This window comes from Pezoporus occidentalis, unplaced genomic scaffold (assembly GCF_034315485.1).
Source record: "Pezoporus occidentalis ecotype Australia unplaced genomic scaffold, CSIRO_AGI_Poc_V1 ctg116, whole genome shotgun sequence".
NCBI classification, from domain to species: Eukaryota; Metazoa; Chordata; class Aves; order Psittaciformes; family Psittacidae; genus Pezoporus; species Pezoporus occidentalis.
In genome coordinates, this window is record NW_026912951.1 from 1383635 (window position 1) to 1409776 (window position 26142).

The 26142-nt window shown below is 38.0% G+C and overlaps 1 protein-coding gene across 6 annotated transcripts in view; it reads right to left on the minus strand.

The window, feature by feature from the left end:
• The window catches only part of ADK (adenosine kinase), a 305725-nt gene that overhangs the window by 15021 nt on the left and 264562 nt on the right, over positions 1–26142 (minus strand). For all 6 annotated transcript variants that reach the window (XM_062639731.1, XM_062639723.1, XM_062639711.1 and 3 more), the window contains one exon: positions 4539–4625. In XM_062639731.1, coding sequence (XP_062495715.1) covers positions 4539–4625 — 87 coding nt within the window. The remainder of the gene's footprint in view (positions 1–4538; positions 4626–26142) is intronic.

The window sequence follows — 26142 nt, forward strand, 5'->3', positions numbered from 1 at the left end:
CGGTACATGAAAGCTACAATGCGATTTTTAAATTGACAGGTTGTTTGAGCCACTGACCTCAGCTTTGATTGATATAAAAGAGGCAAACTGCTATCAGCTCACATTCAGCACTGTACAATGCTTAATGAAGAGCTCCTTCAATCTCGGGATTTCTTTTCCTTAAGAATGGTATAATGTCTTTACAGCATGGTATTTAGTAATATACACTTGCTGTGATCATTCTGTCACTGCTTAATCAGCCTGCTTTAAAATGATTTGCGGTTACATTTCATACTCTAGTACTTTTCATGCAGTATATGACTAAATCACAGTAGACTACTAAGTCAATGTATTTATATTGGCAGAACCTGAAGAAACATTGATTTTACACTTTCTTCTATTCATTTATTTATTATGGAAACTCTACCCAGTTCCACTGAGTAGGCAGATTTCAGGGGAGAGATTTTGCAGGGAGCAATGGCAGTAGCTATCAGAAAAGATGCTAATTGTTTTCATTAGTTACGCTGGCAAGGACAAAGGGGAGCCCAAACAGAAGGCAGACCTACTCTGCTAAATAGAGCAGGATGACGTAAAGGAAAGCGTAAGATGGTAGAACTGTCCATATTTCAATCTGCTTATTGCCATTAAACATGCTTTCGTTATCATTATTGCAAAGGTTCCAAATGAGGCTAACTAGAAATAAATAAATGTTAATTTAACGAGTTAACAGAATGTTTCCCAAACTCTACAAACAAAGGCTGTAATTCCATTTAGATGACTCTTGTGACATAAGCCATGTCAGCAAAGCTCAAGTGATTTGTCAATGTCATCAGAACCCAGAGGTGGAAACTTTGTGTTTATGGGTATTTCAGGGATTTATAACCAAAAATCTGTGGTACCCCTGAAATTCACGAGAGGTGCTGAGACGCTACAAAGTAAACGATTATTGCTTAAAGTTCTAAAAGGTAGCAGTTTGTTGCTGGAAAGCAATGAAGGTCAAACTCTGTAAGTGTTGTTTAGAGAAATCTTTTTTAGCATAAAGATACCTGCAGGAATGTTAAAACCCAGTTTCTCATTCATGCTGGTTGCACCAGCCTGAGTGGCAGATGACTTGATGCCTGCAGTAAAAGGCAAGAAATTCAGAGATACTCCTGGTGGCAACTTAATAAAAACATATTTCAACTGAAGAATGCAGTTATTTCTTGTTGCTAGCTGTTGGAGTGAGGTAGTTCTCCTTGGAGGCCAGTGGCTTCATATTCAGAAATACTGAACTCGTGAATCAACTCAAAGAGTTACAGGTGCCCAGAAACTTTATCTTGAAACCTTAAAGTCATGGAAAAGTTTAAAGATCTTCAGTAGTTAGATAGGTTCTAGAAAAAAAACCAAACAAACAACAAACCAGACTTCTTATTTTCCACTTTTGCATGGAGAAACATGAGGAGGGATTTGCCAAGTTGGTGTAATTACTGAGAAGGCATTTCCTTACAATCTGTGAGTTATACCTCTGGAAGAGAGTTCCTCCATTAAAGACCTTTCAAAATATGATAGAATCTAACAAACCTGACCTCCTAATGTAAAATAAATCCTGCTTGATGGGGTTAGTTCTCATTATATCCCACAGTCCCCTCTCAGCCAAGCCATTTGCTCCAGCAAAACCACTGTTCAGTCATGTTAATACACCATTCCCAGGGAAGTATGGAAAGCTTTGCCATGGGAGTCTTGTTCTCTGCTGTTTGAATAAAGGAACTACGTTTCCAGGAGACTATATTATAACACTGAGTGCATTTTTTAGTTAAGGGATGAATTTTGAAACATTTTACTACACGGACACTAAAATCAAAACATTACATGTACTGTTGCCTAGGTAGTAACAACTTGATAAAAACCTCAATTGAAGAAAGAAGCTACAAAAACACTGAAGAGAATATAAAAATTCCCATTATAAAAATTCTGTCAGGACAATAACACTACATCTGGCTCCATGCTAGAATCAACAGAAGATACATATGTTGAGTAGTATTACCAACATTACTGCATAGGGCTTTCTGGCAAGGAGACAATAAAGAACTTTTCCTGTGGCAAATATGTACTTTGAAAACACATGAAAAGTGTGATATAGATAGAATACAGACATTTCCCTCAAATGAAACACAGACCAAATCAAAGCCTCTGCAGTCCAGTATCCTATTTCCTATATAGGGGAAGGAAAATGAAATGACTCCATGAAGAAAGAGACAACAGTATCAGCTGTGTATCCAGACTGTTATGACTCCCAAATCTCCCATCTCTACACTCAGGAAAATCTGTTCTCTGAGGAGAATAAATGACCAATTTATTATTTATGGGGTGACAGAGCAAAACTAAGATAACTCAGAAGCTAACAGAAGAACTATGGATATTCTGAGGTTCATGTTGCTTTGAGTCACAGCAGAAAGAAGTAGCATGCAACAAGAACCTAAGCTCACATACCGATACTCAGGTTAAGTGCCTAACCGCAATGAGATTTCAACTGTAGAGCCAACTTCCACTACAGAGGGAAAAACAGCTGTGGTCCTTTCTTTCTCTGGTATCAGGGGAGAACTGTACAATGCCATGCTATCACTGGACTGCACTTGAGCACTATACCAAAAGCATCTGATGCTTCGGTGGAACTGAGGAAAATAATACATCTTTATAAACAGCAGTACAGGCGCTTTATTAAGATTACCCCAAACACACTGAAGCTTGCTGTATCCAGACACATCATCTCAACAGACTTAGAATGACAAAGGAGAGTTGACCTTCTAGAGACCTTTTTACTTTCCTTCTTTATTTTCTTCCCAATAGGACTTAGCATTTTCCACATAATTTTTCTCCCTGGAGTAAGGAATCTCACATCTGATCCAAGACCAGCCTGACAGGATGTTCCTGAACTCCTTACACTGCTGGTAGACAGTAGCAGTTTGGAATAGAGTCTGATGTGGCTTATAGCAGGCTTACCATTCAGAATGTTCTGTGTAATTACTAAAGTCAACCTTTTAGCCCTTCTACAGAAAAACAGCAACTATGACTGTACCAGGGAAAAGGATATAATTTAAAGAGGAAAGGTTAGGAAAGAGCAGGCAGTGCTTAAAGCCCCATTATTTAATTGCAATAGTCTTCCTTCAGCTGTACTAGGAAAGAACAAAAGTAGGATTATTAAAAAAATAAAGAAAGCCCTTATTTCAAAATGCCTAAAATCTGAAGAACTGAGAATAAATACAGCCTGAGACAAACACAACAGACACATGAAAAACTGCTTCCTGCTAAGGCAAAGCTTGGTTGGTGTCTATGACATATCCCACCTGTGCCCTTCCCACTATTACTTTATCTTTAGGATCTGAAAACAAAGTAGGCAGGAACAGAAGCTTAGTGGCACAGCTGATACACAGAGCACAGGTATACAAGGACAAGCACTTGAACATTACAGTCGCCATTACTGGCTCAAATTTAGTCTTGTTTGTCATTTATGAACAACAAAGTGACAAGCGTGCACTAAAAGCTGTATGAATAATATGACCTAACGTGTTTCCCTCTAGGTCTGCTCTTTTTGATTCACAAAGCACCAAAGCAACGAGTAATAACATTCCTATTTTCAGCCATATTTAAGGATACACTGAAAACTTAGTGGTTTAAGTGGTATATTAAGGATGGAAGACTAAGCTTATGTTGACTATTTTCTTGAAGCGGGACACAATTCTGAAGTTGAATTTGGTAACACTCTGCTTGTTATCCCCTTCACAGCTACAAGACTGAGCACTGCAATTCTATTTATAAAGTCTCTTTGGTAATGTTTCCAGTAAATTAGTGACTAATGAAACTCCTTAGAGCTACAAGGTACTGGATATTAGAGCCTTCAGGACGCAATAGTGCATCACAGAGCTACATGTATAAAGGTTACAATGACTGACAGAACTTTTGGATTAGACTGGTTTTGGCTTATACTGAATAATTTTTTAAAACAGGCATAGACATAACATCCCCTTTTTTTCCTCAGAGCTTGTGCCAAAAAAAATAGTAAGTTTGCAAATGGATATTAAGCAATGCCAGATATTTTCTGGGTTTGTTTTAACAAATTAACCCTTTGCGTTCTTTACTGATGTCCAAATAATTGTATTGGAAGCAGATGTTCTACCAGGATTGACATGATCAAAAGACATTATGCTCACTTATTAACATACTGTTTAATATTCACTACAACCTGTTTTAAAGAACAACAATGTGTTAACATTTAAGCCAGGAGGGATTTCTGTACACTATATAGTACTTGATGCAGCTTGTTTATGCAACAGTCTGACAGATACAATTAATCTCATGAAAACTACTAGAGTACAGCATAATGGCATATTATTACTGAAGTAATAGAACACACTTTCCCTTTGAAAATCAGAACTTAATGAAATGATATAACTTCCGGATGCAGCAAAAAGCTCTAAAAGACTGATGCTCATTCTGAAGGACAGTTAAATGAAAAAATGGTAGATTTTATACAGAGACAAAAATATGATAATCTCCAAACAAGAGAAAGAAGCAAGAAATACCTCCAACAAATGCATCTCCAGCTCCATTGGTATCCACAATTTCACTCTGATCGCTTACCAACACAGGGAAAGTAGTCACTTCATTTTCTGCCGTGGAAGAGGAGAATAAAACATAAGTTACTTGGAAATATGACTTTGAAAAGGAAAACAAACAGCGAAAATCAAAGCAATTCAAAACTGGAGCTCTGACCTTTAACATGACAATTTGGATAAAAATAGATTTGGTTTATAATTCTGTCTGTATTTACTGTATAGGGATACAGGAACATACTTGATCAAGCTATTTGTTGGGACATTTTCATTAATTGCTTCCAGCCTCATTTCTTTTATCTCCTATTATTAAGGGCAAGAGGAAAAAAATTAGAAGGAAAACCATAAAACATATGGACGAGACTAAGAAAATCCCATCCTGCTGAAAAAGCTTCTTATTAGTTGCAGAGAGGTGATGTAGTCTCCAGAATGGCCAGTCCAAGCCTCCAAAAGTTCAACAGAAATTGCTGCACTGTAAAAACCAAAATGCACATGAACTAACTTAAATAAAGCTGTGAATTAAAAAGCAGAAACTAGTGTAAATCAAAGTGCTCTCAAATGACATCTTTGAAAAAACCCCACATATGTAAGAAGCTTTGCAGCTTGCCATCTGACTAGATTTGGTTTCAAGATTTCAATGACTTCATCCGCTTCCTTAGCATTGCTTTTTAAATATTTCCTTCTCTGCAGCTCCCTGCCCTCTACTGGCACTCGTTAAGCCTATTGCAATAGGTAGATACTCGGCATCTTCACCTCCAGTTCACTGCCACACCACAGTTCAACATAATTACACCACTTAGGTATGATAACTTTAGAGTTCTAGGGTTATAAATTTAATATATGCCACTAATTAATCAGCTATGGCTTTCCAGGTGGTAATGTCATAATGACGTGATAAAAATATAATTACCACCTTGTCACAATACCTTGTTAAAGTGTAAATTACCCCTGTAACAGAGCCAATGGAAGTTCTGCCTCTGGTAGTCAGTATGCATTAAACTGTCTCAGAGCAAACAGATTGTCCTTTGGCAGACAGCAGGAATTAAAAAAAGGGGAGGGGGAAGAAAAGCCTGTCAACCAGTGAAAATGAAAACCATCAGAGCTGTTTTCTTTTAGTTTTTAGAAAAAATAGAAATAAAATGGGAAATAAATTCTCCAGTAGCTGAAAGCTGGAGACGAGCAGCTTCTTCACTGTCCAGCAACAGAGCAGATCATAAAAATCACTCTTACACCGACATACACAGTAGCAAGCAAGGAAACCTAGTTTGGGAGGCATATAAAGAATTCACAGTCTCAAATCAGGCAAGTCTGTGTATGCTGCAGTGGTACCAGAAGGATCCTGGTTTCTGTGAAATGCAGTGTATCAGCTCTACTGCTCTTCACCATCTGCTACTAAGTGAACCAGGCAGATATAATGATGCTGCCTCCAGAGGGAACTGTTGGCTGGCCCACCAGGAGGGGAGGGGAGCATTAGCAACAACCATCCATGAGAGGCAAAGGAAAAAGCGTAATGAAAAACATAAGATGAATATTCCAATTAAAGAAAAGGCTTCAGTCAGTTCTCAGTGCATCCTATTCTCTATCCTGTTAAGAAAGCTATTTAGAAACGTGCTTCAATGCTGTGTTGTGCTCTTAAGAGCAATGTTTTTTAGTAATTTTAACAGGATTAATTTGAATTGGAAATCAAGAAAGGTCTTTAAACTCTGCCAGATGAGCAGAGTGTATTCATCCATTTCATAAGAAGGTATATATGATTTGTTCTAGATAATACTAAAACAATGAACAAAACAATAACACTGTTGAAGACACATTGTAATAAACTAACCTCTTCCTTCCCAAGTGTCCATGGGCACACACAGATGTTCTACGTTAAATACACAGCAGACACTAGCATATGCACAGAAATGCGTGTGTTTGGGCACAGAGAGTGAATAATACACAGACCTTATATTTTGAATGCTGCAAATGGGGATTGGCATCAAGTGAGATTCAAGCAGACTAACAGAAATGAGTTCTCACCATCATCTTTCTCCCTTCTTTTCTTCCTGTCTTGATTCCTTCCCTCAGCTCCCTCTAGTACTTGCAGGTAAGTACTGCACTATGAGCTCTTATTCTATTGTTTCTGCAATAGATGTAATAAGTCTTAAGACCCCAGATACATCAAGGAATTCAGCTGGTATGAGAACATTTTCCCCTCCCCCCAATCACAGTTTTGCATCTCTACGTGGGTCATATATTCTGCCTCTATAACTTTAGGTATTTTTCAAGAGGAGCAATAATCTCATATTTTGAATTACTGAAGCTTCAGAAGAAGCCAGCATGGCTTTGGAACACATACTGCATTATAAAGATATTACCATCTGCACACATCCAACAGGCAAAAGATCTTTCTATAACCTTAAGAGAACTTCTACTAGCACAGTAGAGTCTACTAAACTACTGCTAATAATAACACATATTGAAAGATACAACAAAATAATAGAGATGGTAGTTTTCTTCTTTCCTTCACAATAAATGAAGTCAGAATTAAAGCTGCCATTAAATTACCTTATGTCTGTGTCATAGCATAAAAACAGTTAGCATACCTTACCAATCTGTGTTCTGTAACAACTAGGCATAGCAGGGTGAATTAAAATGAAGCAGAAGTCTCCATTCTGAATAGCCTTGCTTTTGTGACGTTAATGTTGCTTTAACTTCATTTTTGTGTGTGATCTATTATATTATAAAACTCCCGAATCCATCATAGTGAATACAGAGACACCTTGGCTAAGTGCACTGGTCATCAGTGGCCTTGCTTTTCAAAGTCAGTTCTGATTTCATTTATCATTCTGAGAGCTTATGAAATAAAGAATAATTACATAAGTGTTTTGAAGTCCAAGTGCTGCTCCTCTGGGCATAAAATCCAGTGTTCTATTTTTAAGCAACAAATATCTTCTGTGATACACACTCTGGGATACAACACATTCCACTTGGATATCATTCCCTGGAAGCCCAGAATTACAACAAGGTGTCTATAATTAGGGGAGTTTTACTAACAAGCAGTAATGAAACCTAAAATTTTAGAATCTCTGATTCAACTCTCAATGATTTTACATTAGAAAGGAACTCAACTCTTTTAGAATTACATAGAAATAATCAAAAACAAACATTAATGGGGTGATGTCACAGGCTGAAGACAATAGCCACAAACAAATCAGAAGGAATCAGCTTACTGGTGAATTTAATCACTGCTAACCTGTTGCATTATGTGCATAGAAATGTGAAATCTATCTTTATTTTCCTCAAATGAAGATACGCACTAGCATATCAAGCTTAAGATATTTTTGTGGGTAAAACAGTCTGGAGAGATAACTGGAGAGCAATATTAACTGAGAAAACAGTGTTTTTTCCATTCTAATATATTTTAGCTCCCAAATGAACACATGCCTATTTCATTATGTTAATTGAAACAACCAAACTCTGATGATAGCTGCATATACTACAGGTCTGTCTTTAAACCAAACTAGAGCCACAGACTACAAGTCTACTCTTAGTAAGTAATAAACACCAGCAAACAATCATTACATCCAATTAGGCAGAGTACTTTCCTTAACTGGGTCATTTACCAGTCTCTCTTGCTCTTGAAAGTAGATTAAATGTGTAAACTTACATTTAATTACCTGTAAGAGAACTCTTATGGGCAAAATGTTGGAGTGTCCTTAATTTTGTATTAAAACAAAATAAAAGGAAGAAGGGAGCCCCAAAATACATACAAAAATGTGTAGCTATTTCCTCAGCTAATCTTTTGATCCATGGGCTGGTAGTGATAGGACAGATGCTTAAAAGATGGAGACACATTCATGTTTCTTTTGTGAGCTTTAACTTGTAAAAGAAAGGAACAACTGTGAAACAGTTCTGTCCCATCTCCTCCCCACCTCCGTCCTCTCTAATTTTCTTTAGATCAAGGGCCAAAAGCAGATAAAAAGAAAGGAGGGGAGAGGTGGGGGGAAGACAGGAAGAACTTAACAGAACACAGAAACCTGAACTCAAAACCTATAAATGTCTCTGGGCAGCTATAAGGTACGAAGTAATGAGAAAAGTATTTGAAAGAAGCTCATGTAAGTCAGGATGATTCTGAGCTTTTACTTCTCTCCAGAAAGTAGAACCCAGAAGCCTATAGGCTCCAGGTCTCTGTACCTCTTCTGCACACTGGATCATCTCTAAAAATCATTGGAATATCACCACATTTCCTGTTTGTTTGTGTGTTGTTTTTTTTTCTTTCCTCTTTTCTAGGTAAAAAATGCCATTTTGCTGTACTTCACACAAAGATACCACACTCGGTAATGTATATCAAATACATACTGCAACTCTCCCACCATATCAGCACAGCACTGTCTAAAGTTACAAGGCAGTGTGGAGCAGGGCAATGCATGCTGAACCCCTGGACAGAAATCCTTAAGACTTCCAGTGATGATGTATTTCAAATCTGGCAGTGCTGATTCAACCCATCGTTTCTAAGCAAACAGAATGAGATTCTGCATTTTCAGGCTGAGACTCTCAGATAGCTGTACTGGATGAACACCCCGGCCCCCCTGGCACTTTCTGTGTGCATGTTAAGTTTCCCTTGTTTTGCATAGCAAACATCTTCTCTCTCCTCCATCTAGTTCTGTGCATTTCTTGGCCTGGTGCTGTAGCTATGTATGGCTTGTCAGAAAAATAAGGAACTTAGTTGTGGAAGTCAATGGAGCTAAATAGCATAACAAGTGAGATGCAAGTCAGCCACATGCTTCGGGATCTTTCTAACCAAATATTTTAATAATACACAACAAATGATGCAGTATACTAATGAATTCAACATGCAGCCAAGAAAATCTCGTAACTAGCAATATAGAAGTTAAGCCCTTATTGCTACAACAAACAATGCTACCCTAAACAAGTTATAGAGTAGCTGTCATTTAGAAGACATTTATATATCTATGGTATGATATAATTAATACAAATATTAATTTATTTCCAGAATAAAAGACCCAAGTAGTGTAATCAGGCTAAAATTCTCTTTGCAGCTCACTAAGCAAAAGTAAGTCCATATAGCTGTGTTGGCCAGGATGCTAAGTACTGTCCCTCAGAGTCAGCTGGTTCAGTTTAAGTAGAAACCGAGCAGGAATATGATACCAAGGACTTTGAATCTTCTGTGGCCCTACTCATGGTCCTATAGATACCTGTATGGGAAATAACAGTGTGCAGACCCTGTTTTCCCTCTCTCCTAGGAGGTAAAGTTAATCCAAAGATGTTCAGTGAGACTTGTCTTCCCTTTATAGCTCTCTTCAGACATACACATTGTCCCATTATCTAGTCAAGAGTATTTTTATTCAGAAGTCGCATTCATAGCATCTCACTAAAGTATGATTCATGGGATTAGAGTTAATAGGGGAAAAAAGGCTCCTCCAAAGGAACTCATATACTCATACACATCAGCTATTAGCAATGATGTAAAATCAAACCCTATTTTTGCACCCAGCGTATATTCTCTGAACCTATGTGTGATTCTCTCTGCATGGCTGTTAATTCAACACAACTCCTTTGAAATAACTCTTGATTTGTACCAGTACAAGATTAGACTCAGAGCTCTGTATCTAGTTACAAGTGTAAAAAATCTAACAGCATCAACTCACGAATAGCTTCTATAGGCCCAAATATGTTTTTGTTTACTTTATAAAAGGTGTGGGGACCACTTAAACATCAGCATTTTGTATATCATTACTGCCAGTTCCATAAGTTGAAGCTCTACTTTATTTCTCATATTAAATAATTCTTTCTTTGTGCAAGTAAACAAACAACTATGACCATGTGTGATCAACAGAAAATACTAGTTTTGTTTCAGTTTGCTGCTAATACATTAAAAAAATACATACATATATATATGCATACATATATAACAAAACTGCCCTAAAGAACAAGCTGCTGAATTTTTCTGGCATGTGTCACAACGTTTAAGGCTTAGAATGGCAATGAACTCTGTTGAAAAAGCCTTTCTGAGCACACATGAGTATTGCCATTTGCCCGCTGGGCACAGTTTTCAGAGGGAGCTGAAACTGCGCCCACTGAACTGCCAGAAAATGCACTCCTCTAGCTCGGCATGGCTGATGGAGACATAAGGTAGTGTTCAGAGCTAAATCCTTTTCCCGTGATCACTGTCCAGACCAGGAAAGAGGTTGAAGACTTGGAAAAGGTGAAGGGTGTGAAGACACAGGCACCAAAACTAAGAAAAGCTTCTGCAGATGTTTCACTGATAGAACACAATGACGGTCTTGGAATATCTATGAAGAGCTCAGATCAAAATCAGTCCTGAAGACAGAAGAGATGGGTTACAGTAAATAAACCCCATGAACTGTAGGATCCTAGTCTCTATCAAGAGCATGCTCTACTGCAGTGAGCCTAGCCACACCAGTGAAAGTACAGGGTGACAGAAAACCAGATCTGGACTTGGATATTAATAAATATCATCATTTCTTCCTGCACTGTGAATCCTACGTGTCTTGGTTTGGCCACTGTGTCTTATTTGATCCTTCTGTATAATCCCCCTCAACCCCCCAGAAAACCTATTATTTTTTGAGCTGCATATGGGAATAGGAAATACAAACACATCAGTTTCAGTCCATAAATAGGTAGCTCAAGAATGGAAAACACACAAATGATGACAGAATGTCAGCATCTAATGTAAAGAATATATCACGTATGAATGTTCAAGTTACACAGACACGTATGTTCAAGCTTATGCATGCTCTTCAACCTTCTGAGTGTGGGTATGGGTACTGTGCAAAAACGAAGCATCTTTCAGCTCAGAAAGCAAACCCTGCCCACTAGTAGGAATGCACGTATGTTTGTACTTCATCTCATGGAATTCTACAGATACGTTTTAAACCACTGCATAGCTGGACCATCAAAACACTGTCCTGTGGGAGAATTTTCTGACAAATATCAACATATAATTAGGTCAAAGCAATCCCTATCCAAAAGCTTGAAAACATTGGCTAAAAAAAAAAAAAGGAGAAAAACACATTATAATTTGGTTTTAGCAGGACAAAAGCCTGTATTATGCCTCAGATTTTTTACACATTAAGCATATTGCCCTAGTGGGGCAAAGAAACCTGTCAAAACTTGCCAGCTTTCTTAGCTATACCTCAGTTTCAGAGTGGTGAACACAGAAATCACATCATTTAAATAAATGCCATGTTACATGACAGCTTTTTTTATGCTACATGATAATCTGAGAAGCATGGGTTGTCAGTGGAGGCAGAAATGGGCCCAAGGCACTTCTATTTTACTTGAGCATCAGTAAGACTGAAAAGAGAAGGAGTGAGCATTAGGTCACTACAGAGCAGCTCCGAAGGAGCTTTTTCTTCTGGGAGAATTTATATTTAGTTTCACAAATAAAATCAGTCCATTGGAATGAAAGAGACAGCCTTCCCCAGAAACATTACTAAAAATAAGTTAATGTATACATATATTTCTCCTTAAAAAGAAAAAATTGCAGTTAATTGGATAGTAGCTGGCCATTGCTGAGGCAGTCACACCACAGACGTTCTACAGCATTGCCTTTAAATATCCAAATCACACATAGAAATTTTAATTCTTCATCCTTTTAACTCTGAACTCCGCTGCAGAACTTTTACAATTACCTTTTTCTTCTCATGCTGTATTTGTGAATTCTGTGTTACCTTTAATTAAGCTCTCCCCAGACTGCTTATTTATTTTTGAAGAATGAAACACGCTCGCTAAATGAATTTTCTCAGGGTTTTGCAGGTTTTAAATCTATTAGAAGATGTCACTGCAGTGGAGGCTGAAATTTGTTCTAGTCTCAATGGGAAAATATTCTGCTCTTAAAATGTTAGTTAAAACCAGAGCAACTCCACTATTTTTACTGGAATTCTTTAAACGTTATGCCAATCTAGAAAGAGAATGTGGCCCAAAATGAAGTAGTTAAGTCTTCCCCTGCCTTAGTTGCAAGTAATTTCACAGATAACTAGGTACCCCAAACTATGATCTCTGTAGCATCACTTGATCAGTTTAAAAGTATTACCTAACCATTGCTGTAAGCAGGATGGCCAGTCTATCACCTTTCAAAATAATATCACATACGTTTTAATGTAAATTATGCAAGCCCTGAATTTATACAATGATTGCCTAGATAATGAATTAATTTGGCATTCGGATACAGTTATTATAACAGCAGTTTTGACAGTTTCCAGCAAGAGCTCTTGAATAGTATGCTTGTGTAACAAGCACTTTAAAGTATGGTAGTAGCATATAGGCACTCATAAAGGTAACATAACAGGCTTTACAGTGCATACACTGTCATTTAAAGTGAACCCCAATGCTACAAAACCAGGCTGCTTGACAAACCCAAAATAACTAACCTAGCAGACAAATTAAAAACCTCCAGCCTCTATCTCTGCAGAACCACGTCAAACTCCTACCATCTCCTGTCACTCTCAGTTACTTTGCTTCAAAGTTTTATTTCTGTAGCATTAAATTGCTGAATCATTCAGTTTTCAGCTATCTTGACCTGAGAACCAAACACATTGATCTTCTTTACAGAAGCAGTAAAACATTCTAAAATTAATTAAACTTTAGTTGGCACGCATAGCCAAGTATAACTTGTGATCTTTTAAACCTCATCTGTATTCTCATATTGTCAAGACAATCAGCACGATATGTGTTAGAAGAAAAATGTAAAAAAAGCTTTCCTGCTCTGAAGAGTTTCCAATCTGGAAAGCGAGGCTGGTAAGCAAGCAAACAGATACGTGTAAATAAAATGTGACCAGTCTGCTGATATAATGAAGTTATGAAAAGTTATAAAGAAAGGCAACAAGCAGGGGGTGCTTTAAAAACCAGACAGATATGCGGGCAAAACCACTGGATAGCCTACAGAGAACTGTAACTTAAAAATGTGGAAAAAATTGGAAAATGCTTGTTACTTGTTCCTTTTAGAAGCATTTTAGTGTAAAATGCATAGTTAATGGTTATTCAGACACAGTGCCTACTTTTTTGCCCTCTTTTCCTTGAGGAACTTCCCCTTTTTTAATGGAAACAAAATTAACTTCTGTAACTCTCATTTTGCCAAATTCATATTTGTACCAATCTTTGCTGCTTACTGTCTTTCCCCCCAGCCTTCCTGTTTGCCCGTTGTTTCCTACAGAGTAGAGAAATGACTGAGGTGTCTACTGGAGACCCTGAGGCTGATTGTAGCCAACAATCCCAGTGCAGTTTGGATTTTTATGCCAACAAAAATGTAGAAGGCTTCATTCTTTTTCCATATCAATACAAATCTGATCTGATAGCTGCTACTCGGTGGCAGCAGAGGTAAGAGCAGAGGGTGCCAGGACGGAGCAAAGTTGCTTGGGAGCAGACTAACATTTGGAGCAGGTTTTTCAGCTGAATGCACTTGTCAAATTTGACCTCTGAGCCTGTACTGTTTTACTCATCTAGTCTCTTACTGCCTTTTTCTGATTTTATTCTTAAATACCCGTGCCTTTTGCACATTCAGGCTGAAATCAGAAGAGTGGTGCTCTCTTCCTGCAGATCTAACCTTTCATGAGTAGGCCTCCAGTTCCCTGTTAACCAAATGCAGGGAATCCACCAGAGCCCCAGTCTCCAAGGAAAGGAGGGCTGACACTCCCCACCAGTTCATCTGGTTCCAGCAAAGGGTGTGCTCCAACCCTAGCCTATCCCTAGCAGTTTGGTTTGGTCTTGAAGAACCAAAACTTGTTTCTCTTCATCATCAGTTTCTAACATATTTTGATTTCTGTATTCATTTCCCTAAGCCGTTTGAGATCGCAGCTTCACATGCTCTCATCTTCTAGAGCAGTGCAGAGATTACTCCAGAAACCAACACGATACATAGCCAGTACAAACATCTAATACACTTTGTTTTGTTTCCCCAAATGTGTTTTGGTTGCGTACACAAAGACCACTTTTGGGTTTTGTATTCTACTTTTCACAACAAAACACCTGTGCCTTGATTTTGGAAACGTTTAAGCTGTCTAGTTAGGCAAGAAATCCCAAAACAAACTTTATTTTTTTAATATTTGATTTTAGCCAGATATAAAAAATGCAGCGCAAAAAGCAGATATTTACATTCCACGATGAACCAAAGATTAAAAGAGAATTGCAAGTTTAGCACTCTATAGTGTTTAACTGCTCACCAACGGATTTTCATATTTTTGTGGCGATTTACAATGTGAAATAGGTATTATAATCTAACCCACCACAACTGCACGTTTTTTGACCAACTTGCTGTTGATAAATAATTCAAGTATTAGGTTATTAAATTTTTTACAATTAAGTGACTGAGAAAGCTGTTTATTGCCTTCCGTTATACCCTCTGTTAATAAGATCGTTGTTGCAGATGTTCATGTATGCTGCATTGATGTTTAATGGTGCATGATGCTCTAGGTGGTTCCCATAACCTTGCTTTGTCTACTATGAGCTGACTCAATTGATATGATAATAGAGAAAAGAGGTCTGAAACAAGCTGGGCTGTACTGGCACAATTTGCATAACCTTTAAATTTGCCATTATTTGATAGCCAACTGCTCCTACAAATTCTTATTCAGTTGTCATCAACAACAATATACCGTACAAACAGCATTCCGCAATTGGGGCAGGTGGGGTGGAAAGAGAGGGCATGCATAGTTTATTGCACAGGAAATGTACTTATTATCAAATTTATAAAGCCAACAATTTGGAATAGAGTTCTGCAGTTTCATTTGTGATCAATTGCTGTTAGCCACAATGCATGGCCCGGCATCTTTTCAGGTTCACGGTACAATATCACAGTGTCGGATTACAAGGGGCATAAATATTTGGTTCCATAGACTCCTCTCTGATTTAGTTTTGACTGCTAATCACTGGGGCAGGCAGAGGAATTGGAACGGATTAGGAGGGCGGTGGGGGGCACAGGGTAGCAGACTACAGAAAATAAAATCAATATAAGCAGCCTCCCAAACTTTAAATCTGGTTTCAGATGACACGCAGGATTCTTTTTAAAGAAACATTAGTATTACATAATTCAGTAGGTATAGCCAAAACATAGCAATATAAAAGCAGTTCATGTTTACTGTATTCATTAAATCTGCTGCCTGTATATACTCTAAGTCAGGTCTGCTTACTTTACTGACTTTGTTATTCATAACAAAGCAAACAGCTATGGTCAAAGTAAGCTGGAGCCTACTTTCATTCAAATGGGATCAACTACATAAACATTATTTTTGTGGTATCCAGAGGTTTGTATTAAACTCCCACTTCATATTCCATATTACGTGCAGGTGTGTCAAGGTCACTGGTATACAAGTCATGTGCATAGCCTACTTTTCATATATGGCATTTAAATAATTTGCACTTTGCTTTATCTGTGAAATTTACTGTGGAAATCACTGAGACAAACTCATATATTTCATAATTCCTACTTTTAAACAATTAACCATTTTTGAGAACTCCAATTACCAACCCCACCCCCAGTGTTAACTGAAGATTTTTTGTCATCTTACACAAATTGAATCCTAAATCCCCAAAGTCAGGTGAAGCAGGACCCATTCAAACTTTCCCTTTGCCCACTTTTTCCACTAGCCAGGATCCGCCCTAGCCTTTATCCCTCCTAGAGCTAAGGATTTGGTTTCCATTCAGCCACCTACTTCGTACAACTTCTATTGCCTGCAACTGGATGCTGCAGCAGAGAAACTTTTAATCAAAGGGCCAGTTCCTGCAGTTAATTTTCATCCGAGGTCACCACACATACCCACATTTTACTCTCCTGCCATTCTGTGCAATTATTTTACAGTGACTACTTGAGCAGGTGAGATTAGAGGCTTGAAAACGTTAAGTTCCATCATTTACAGCAAAGCATGACATGGATAGCCACGATTTAAACTTTTCTATAATGTTCATTCAACTGTAATCACAAGATGGGAAATAAAATCTCTAAATTAAAGATGATAGGCTACCAGAGTCTGTAGGGCACCTTCTGAGTAGGGATTCTGCTGTTCAAACTCCTCTGTGATGATTTGTTATGAAGTGAACTGCTGCCTAATAAAAAAAGGCTAACACTGCCAAACTAATGGAAAAAAAGATCTTCTACAGGAGGTATTCTGCCGAGGTGCCAGTGGTCAAAGGGTGCAGTTCTTTAATGCACCTCATTTGTAACAGACAACAAAGAAGACACCTTAGGGTAAAACGTGTTATCAAATCTTTCAGCATATCTAAAGTTCACTTTTTGTATAACCTCTAGGTAGGCTACAAAAATTGAATCGGAGATTGCAGACAAGGTACAACACACAAAAAGACACATGGATCAGTATAAACCATTAATATTCATGAATGTTCTAAGTTCTCTATGGCCATAATCGATAGTCAATGAAGTTAATGAGATCTTTCCATTGATTTCAAAAGACGCTGGGTTGAGCCTCAGAGACAATAATATCACATTCTCTGCAAGCACTCCAGATGGTAACACACACTTTGATAAGTTGCTACTTACCCAGAATTTCAGCAGTGAACAAAAGATGTGTTACCTTATTTCAAACTGGTTGTGCAAAATGAGCAACATGCCATTAAAAATCTCAATGTGGAGCATTTAATATCTTTAATTGAAGAGCAGTCAAGGCCATAGTAGGTACTTGTGATGTTAATGCCAATACGAGATCCATAAATAGGAACAATCCTTACTTACTTAATAAGGAAATGAGAAAAAAAGAAGAAAAAAAGAGAAGCCTTAATGTGTCATCCTCCCAGAAGGTTAAGATTTTGTTTTGTTTCAACTTTGAGCCTCTAGAAAGCAGTGCCTCAAATTCTTATGTCTTCTAACACATCTATGCCCATCCAATAGATTTAATCATTGATAAGTAGAGTTTTAAGTTCAAACTGGCCTTGACCTTGGGCAGTATGACATTATCTGAAAACCATTAATGGTCTGAAACTAAAGGAAAAGCTCATTAATAAAAGCAAAACCGTACAAAGGTACAAAGGCAAAAAAAAAAAAAAAAAGGAAAAGAAAAAAAGGAAGTTTTATTAAAAGTATTGATCATGACCTAGGGCAATACAGACATTGATCTTCCCACATCTCCACAGGAAAAAAAAAGTTAAGCCAACAGATTATTGATCTATTATGGAACCTGCTGAACAAGCCATATATTTAATTTCTTACAATGGAAAAAAGTAATCATACCAAATCAGTGTAAAGAGAAAATATATTTCCTAAAAGATTACTGGTAAAAAAATTACTATTTGAATAATTTCATGAAATAGCCACCCTCTTAGTATGATTCAAACCTAAGCGTCAGGAGGTCAGAAGCCTATGCACTGTAAACCTTGAAACATGGGTTTCAGATTTCAACTCATTAAGCACACGCTTTAAGGGGAAATGGGTAGCGTCCACTACCAAATACTGCAGCAACACAGAATGCAAGTATAGAAAAGGACAATGCTGATCTTTAAGCACAAATTTAATCAAAAGTTTACAGGATAATTATTTCATATGAAACAGAATGCTGGAGTTTGGGATTTTCTTCAGTTTGTTCAAAAAGTCAGAAAGACGTATTTCAACTGACATAACATTGTAGCTGCAAAAACAGTTGCTGAAACGATGGAAGTCACCAGAATTTCATGTTTGGTTTGCATGGGGAGGGTAGGTATCATTTTAATAATCTTGACAAAGTTGCATCGATTACATGCACATGTGAAAAGCACAAATTAAATCTGGGTGCTGTCATTAGTTCCAGTGCTTCCCAATTACTGAATGACTGGTTCTTTTTAATAGAATTCTATGATAGAATTGGTAGTTTTCAGCACATGAGATGTCAGAGATCAGTTCCTTTGTGATAGTGTACTCATGGCTCTGAGCCCTTTTTCTTTGCTCCTTGCTTTGAGGACGTAATTCAACAGTGCTGCCAGCTGATCCTGGAGCAACTTTCACTCCAACTTTGGAACTATAGTGTTTGTTGCTAGATGGATCTTGTTTTACGTCTCAGAGTAAGGCTCCAGAACAACTTCAGCTGCCATAGTTTGCAGATACTATAAGCTCATCCTGGTCTCCTACTGCAAATGCTGCACTCTGTCCTCCCATGCTGGCACTAGGACTCATCTTAACCCTGTAACAAGCTGGTCCTGAGAGCTCAGTACCATACCAGGATGGGTAGATTTCTGTCAGTCTGTGCAGACTGCTGAGCTGGCTCCCCATGCGGATGCAGTATGCTGTCAGTGTGGGGGAAATGTGTGTCCTAGAGGAGCAGTGATTTCTGATTTTTCTATCAGTTTAGAACTGCTAGGGACCCAACTCTCCCTTTCACATGCTCTGAGGACTAGGTAGCCATAGGACAAATAAGGTGAATCCTCGTTCCTTCTATGACTGCCAAGAACAGTAGGGGCCTGCATTGGTAACCAGGAGGCTTAATTACCACAGTCTTGTCTTAGGATTTCTGGTAGGGAGTTCTGTTGCTTCAGGGTTTGAGTAAAGAGAATTCCAGTGTGTCAATGTAATTTTTTCTGTATGAACCACCTCACAACTTACTCAGTTCACCAGTAAAATGGTGCCAGTTTTAAAGTATTACAGATATGTATATAGGTGGCAACAGAAATTAATGATAACGTAATTCTATGTGGATGCTCTAATTGAGGAATAATATCAAAATTATATTTCTCAAAAACCCAAAACAAACAAAAAACCTCAGCCGCAGTGTACTAAGGTACTTTATTTCCTGAACAAGTGTCCATTTTGGGTTTAATGGCATCTGAATCAGTATCTTACTATAAATTCATTCAGCCTTGCTCTTCAGTCAGACAAGAAAGACTTTAAGCCATTTAGGAGGTGGCCTTACTGAAATCCCCATGCCCACATCCATTCTTGATGTTAACTGTGCATACCTGTTACGGGTAGCACCTCCGGGTTATGCATACCCTTTCTGAGGGGATCTATTTAGTACAGCATGTGCCATCTTCTAGTGATACATTTAGATTCATTTGGGATAGTAAAAACGAAAGCTGAGTGTAAAAGATTGCAAAAGTGCTCACACTTTGGGCTATAAAATTGCCTGTCAATAAATGTAAAAAAGGTGCACGTACAAAAACAAAAAAAATAAATCAATTCTAGCTTTAAATACACACTGATGGGCTCTAAACCACACATTACCACACCATAAAGAACATTTGAAGCTTCAACAGATAATTCCATGAAAATGTCAGATCAATCATCAGTGGCAGCCAGAAAAACAAATACAGTGTTAGCAATTATTAAAAGAGGAATACAGAACAAAGAAAACAACAAAATTAAACCACTTTGTAAACTTCTCAGGCACTAAGAGTATAGCGGAACTGAAGAAGGTGCAGTGAAGGGTGGTCCAGGGTGTCAGAATTATGGATCAAAGAGCAAGTATCCGAATAGTAAGAGAGTCTGGAGAAAACACTAGTGAAGGGAAGGTAAGCAAGAGTTCTGCAAAATCAAAAGGAACGAGATATTGTATAAGAAATGATGATGGACTGGCTGTGCAATACAAGCAGCTGGAGATAGCCAGTAACATTCTTGAGTGGCTGAATCCAAACAAATAAGGGGAGGGTATTTATTCTCTTTACATAACACAGAGTCTGTGATGATTATTATCACAAGACATTATGTATGGTAAACTCCTATTTTGGAGTACTAAGTACAAAGACAACTTCTCTAGTTCAGAAATTGCCAAACTACAGGTTGCTGGAAGCTAGGAGAGAGTAACATGGAAATATCAGTATAGATTTGTTCTGGCTTTATCCTCTTTTACAAGCACCCACTACTGTTGCAGATACCAGTTTAGACAGACCTTTGGTCTGCCTCCATCCTGTTCCCATGCTCCAACCCTGTATTGCCTCTCCAACATCATGTAATTTCTATGACCTAAGCAGTGCATTTGTATATTAACAGCTATGCCTCCAAGAATCTTTTTAAGAATTATGGTACAACTTCCTAAATCTACGTACTTGTATCTGAGAAACAAGTAGAGGAAATACTTCCTAGTATTTCTAGTGATTATACATGAAAAGGGCATTTTCCAGTTTCACTCTCAATTCCTGGGCTAAACATTAGCACATTAGACTAGAAAAGACATAATTTTCTTAAATCAAGATAAATCACGGAAACACACACACATTACATATATACGCATAGCTATTTACATATATGTATATGCATTCCTTGAGATGCAACAGTTGATACACTTTTAAGCCCAGTCAAGATACCAGTATCCAGGAATGTCGGTTTTATTAATGTGTTTCAGCTGCCTAATAAAATGCTCAGACCTCCTCTCCCACACAGCATGAAAGGTCTCAGTTACAAAAAGGTATTACCAGCTTTGCTATTCATTAATCCCTATCAACAAATGTTCATTATTAATTTAGGTTTTGTGGTTTCCTAAGTCACAACTAAACTAAAAAGAATTCTGTTGGGCTTTCTGGCTCATTTGTTATGCCATGAGCAGACTAAAACTTCCTTTTCCTAAATCCATTTTTGTTTTTTAAACTTTTCTGTCTATTTGTGAGTATAAATGGATAGGGAAGAGTGAAAGTGTGTAAACTTGTGAAAAAGAGAGCACACTAATATAACCCAACCACTGTTTCTCCAGATCCAAGAAGGATCGGGAAGGCTGCTGGATAAAAAGAGTGAGTCAAGGTTTTCCTGTCTGGAAAGCTAAGCATGCAAGCTGTAAGAAAAAAATAATGCTTTTTCTTGCTTCTTAGAGGATAACACACAGAAGCTTGCAGAAAGTGGAGCTGCAAACAGGCCCACCATAAAATGTCAGCAGTGTCAATAGTAATAAATACTTCTATGTTTTATAGATAGGCTTACAAGGTATCATGGTCTATGACTGCAGCACAGGCTGACCTCTGTTTAGAGTAAGTTGTATGCTTGAACATCAGTCCTTTTTATTCCCCCCAAAAAGCATACAGCATCATGCCATTATGATTTAAGACTGACTCTTAAAAATCTCTCTAGTTTCCACAGTTTTGACAACGTTTCTAAAACAAACGGTTTATAAACTCTCCTAAAATATTTAAGATCTTACATATCCTTACACAGTAAAAGAAGCTTCATCATTCATAAAAAAACGTACTACCATTTGCTGCTTTTTTCATCTAGATCAGGTTTTGGTTTTATCCAAACTTGTAAACTTTGAATTTATGAACATAACTGCAGATATTAGCTTAAGAATGGTTGTACTGGGTGACACCAACATCCATTTAGCTCACTACCCTGTTTCAGATAACAGAGACAACTGCCTAGTATTACTCCAACATCAAAAGCTTAGTAGGCAGCCTCTAAAATTTGGTAACGTTGCAAGTTTTATTTTGACGTATTTATTAAGCTACACTGCACATGCCATTTAATTTATGGAACAGATTCAATAACAGTAATAACAAGCAGAAATTCACAAATAGTATTTCAGTGGTACTATGTGGTAGGTGCACTAACAAATTTTTAAGATGGACCTTTCTCATTTTACCACATTTACCAGCACTGCTAATGCATTTCCTGAAATACATCGAGTAATGTGTCTCAAACCTGAGGAAGATGTAAGTGCTTAGTAAGCCCTAACTGAGGTAGCTTTAATGCTTGAATCCTTAAAGAATCTGTTTTTACTGCCATATTCTAACAAATGAGGTTATTACAAATGTGCCCTTAACAGAGGTGGCCTTGCAAACACTGGGGGGAAAAAGAATGGAAAATTCCATGTTCATGTCTGAACATGCCAGATTTCATCATTCATAACTTGAAAAATGCTGAAGTGATTTTCTTTAAATTTGGATTGTTTTTCTTTCCTCTATTAGAGCCATAAAGCAAGCCAAGTTTAAAGTTTGTAGCTTCAGCTGTTTTTTAATTATGCAAATATTTCAATATAAAAGTATGTTTTTCCATTGCTGAACTGATTTTGCTCAGACTTTCCAAAGATTTCCCTTTGGGCCAAGACCAGTCATAAAATGTATCTGACTAAAAGTAATTTGTTTAAAAATGTTATGAACAATTCTGTAAAAGGGATAGCTTTCACAGCATTTGATTTTGACAAATGTTATAGCACACATATAGATATGACATATATGTTCTTGCCAGAGCTTGTGATTTTTGGTGAGTTTCTTAAAAGCTCCAACTGCTGAAATCAGGAGACTGAATGTATTCATTAACTCCCCCTGCTTTCCCCACATACGTATTTTTGTGGTCACAGAAAGAAGTACTGAAAGGTGAAATGAATGTATCCCAGAAACTCAGGAACCCTCAGTCAGATCTGGAATCTCAGGCCTGGGAAGAAAGATATAATGGAATACGGCTGTGGTAGTGAGACCAGAGTCTTGATAGCCAAGTAATTCCCAGTATGTATGAGGAGCGTCGGCAAAAATAATTAACCCAATAGTGTTCCTCAAATAAACTTTTCTGATAAGGAAGCCCACAGATCTTATCTTCAGTTACCAGTACCTTTCCCAAAGCCTACTTCTCTCTCTGCACTAAGAGGTTTCATCACAGGTGTCTCTTACAGGCTACTTTTGTTCAAGAGAGTTTTATCAAAATTCAGCCACGTTGAGGACCAATGCTAGAGAAAACGACAACATTTTCGTCAATGTTAATCCTCAGGGTCACTGAGAAGGCCCAATGTCTTCAAGCTTTTCAGTTAAAATGTATCATTTGACATCATCAAAAAATGCACCTCAGGTTGCCCAGAGAGGTGACAGATGTCCCATCCCTGGAAACATTCAAGGTCAGGCTGGACAAAGCTTTGAGCAACCTGGTCTAGTGGAAGGTGTCCCTACTTGCTGCAGGAGGGTTGGACTAGATGGTCTTTAAAGGTCCTTTCCGACCCAAACCATTCTATGATTCTATGACATGAAGAGGAAAACTTCAGACCACAATCATTTGCACATGCTCTGTGGAGTCTTAGAAGCTGACAATTTAGTTAACGTTCCATCACACAGCTCCTGTGTGCCAATACTAAACACTTCTCTCCTTCCCTATAAAACACACTGATCACACTCAGCTTGAATTTGAGCTTGCCTCTTCCTTGTAATTATTCCTACTGACAGAGAACAGAAAGGAAGGGGAGAGAAAAGGGGCCTTGGGGCTGGAGTATTGTGACAGAAGAGATATGAACAGACAGTAGAAAGACCCAATGCATTCCATTATAAAGAGATACAAATTTTTCCTCTGAAAATAGAAATAATTCAGACAGCCAAAGAATGTGGATTGAGAGATGGGAATGGCTTAGATTGGGATTGCTGATGCAGTTATTGCTTCTCTCCATTTTCATGATCTGCTCCACTTGCATGGACATCTAATTTCCTTGTTAGTCCATGCCTGAATGCCTACAGCTCGTAGTCTGTTTGAGGTGAGCCAGCTGCGGTTTTGGTGGGCATTAAAACAACACTGTGTAAACTGCAGCAATTCATAGGATGACTAAACATCTTTGCAGTATGGCTGAACCATATATTTTAGGAATTAGATGCTTTAGTGCCTCAGTCTAAGCTCTTTTCCTCATCTGCAAGAGCTGCATTCTCAAAACTTTCTGGTCAATCTTTCTTTTTGGTAACAAACTGCAGCTTTCTGGCCTATGCTCTACTCTGCAAATACCCACTGATATTTCCACTCTCTGGAATGTCTAGGAAGCAACAACAACTGTTGCCATAGTATTCTCTGCATGTAATGATCAGCTGTATCTGGCCTTTACTGCACTAAAAAATCCCCCAAAATCCACACCTAATTTCCAGGATGTATAATTAATACTGTGCCCTTTCAAAAATGAGCTGGCAACCTGCAACAACCCCTTTTATCCATCTTATTTCCTCTCCTTCCAGCCAGAACTGTATCAAAGTGTATCCCTTCACTATTTCCATTACCTGATCCCCTATCCAATCTACACATAACTCACACAAAAGGGTGCACAGCTCCTCTCGTTACCCAGCCCTTCACTCCCTAGTCCTACTGCTGCCTGGTCCTGGACACTATGCAGAGGATTTGACAGAGGAAACAGAGCTCTGTTAAGGATGCTCTTACAACCTCAGTATTGCCTATCTCATCTTGCTGTGTGTGGGCACTGGAAAGGGAAAGGAGAAGTGGGTGGGCCGTTTGCCTGTGTCTCTTCACAGAAGGTAGCCTGATCAAAGCAATTCACTTCTACTCCCATGGCTCACAGTAATGCTGCCCCACGCTGCTGCCAGAAAGCAAAGACCTTCCCATGAGGAAAATGGGAAGGGAAGGAAAAAACCCACAAAGGCCAAATGTACCTTGGTCTTTTACTCTCACACCTGTAAACTCCAGCCCCATCCTGTGCTCTTTCAGACACAGACTAAGACCACTGGAATAAGTGACCTGCCCAACAGCTGGGGAAGGATGGTTAAAAGCGGTAGTAGACTGGAAGGAAGAGTAGAGTCCTTTGCCTGGATACTGATCCCCTCTCTCTGCGTTACTACTGACAGAAATGCCTACCAGCTAACAAACACATTGTTTTTACTATTATTAACCTGGATAAAATATAAAGCAGAAAGTACCAACAAGCATATCCAAGTCCAAAGCTGACATTGCAAATGCTATTTTAATCCAGGCACAAACTCTTTGAGACTATACTGTTTCCTCAGAAAGGCAGGATAAATAACTACACACAGCTTGCTTCTTTAAAAAATGTACTCCTGTGCATTAGAAAAAGGAAATGTATTTTATACTGTAACTATTCCTAAATGCAGTAATTCTGCCAAAGATCACTAAGCATTTAGAAACTTTTTACACTTTCCACTGCAGGTTTCAAAGCAGAACTAGACCTAATTAGTGTTGAAGTAAGTGTGTTAGCAGTACTCTATGCCATTCTGTGGTATCATCATATGCTAAATTAAGGGACACGTTTTCCTTCTTTCACTATTATTTTAATGTGAGGAGGTGGGAAAAAGATGATCCACACCAAAGGAAGTAAAAAGGGGGAAAACAATAACAAATTGGTATCTCTTTCAAGAACTGCCCCACAGGCCAAACATTTTTATGTTCTTAATCATTATTAAATGACTTAACATGACACACAGAGCCTGGCGAATGATTGCATCCTGACATGAGAACGAATTACAAATGAAATGAAAGATCAAGCTGTATTAGAGGACTGCCTCTGGGAAATGAAAATCTTTAATTCTCCTTTATTATTGACATTTATTTGGCTGCCATGAATAACAACGTAGCAAAGAGATTCAGCTATGCTTGTGCACTGAATAGCTTATCCCACGGCTCAAAACTGCCTTAACATTTATCATGTTTGCTTTTGTAGCTGACACCATTGCACACACTCTCTATCCATCTTGCATTTATCATGCATATAAAATGTATTCTCTAATTTAAGTTCATTTCATAGTGAACAAACAGCTAAGATTAGCAAGTGCCAGTCCTCAAATAAGCTCCCAGTTGTAAAAATATCAAAGAAGGGATTAATGGATTTGTTAACAACTCCAGTTAGAAGAATAAAATAAGTACACAGTGAAAATTAAATAAGAGCACAGGACAGTTACATATAAGATTTAGGTTTACTACTGCTATTACTAGCTCATGTATAAAAAC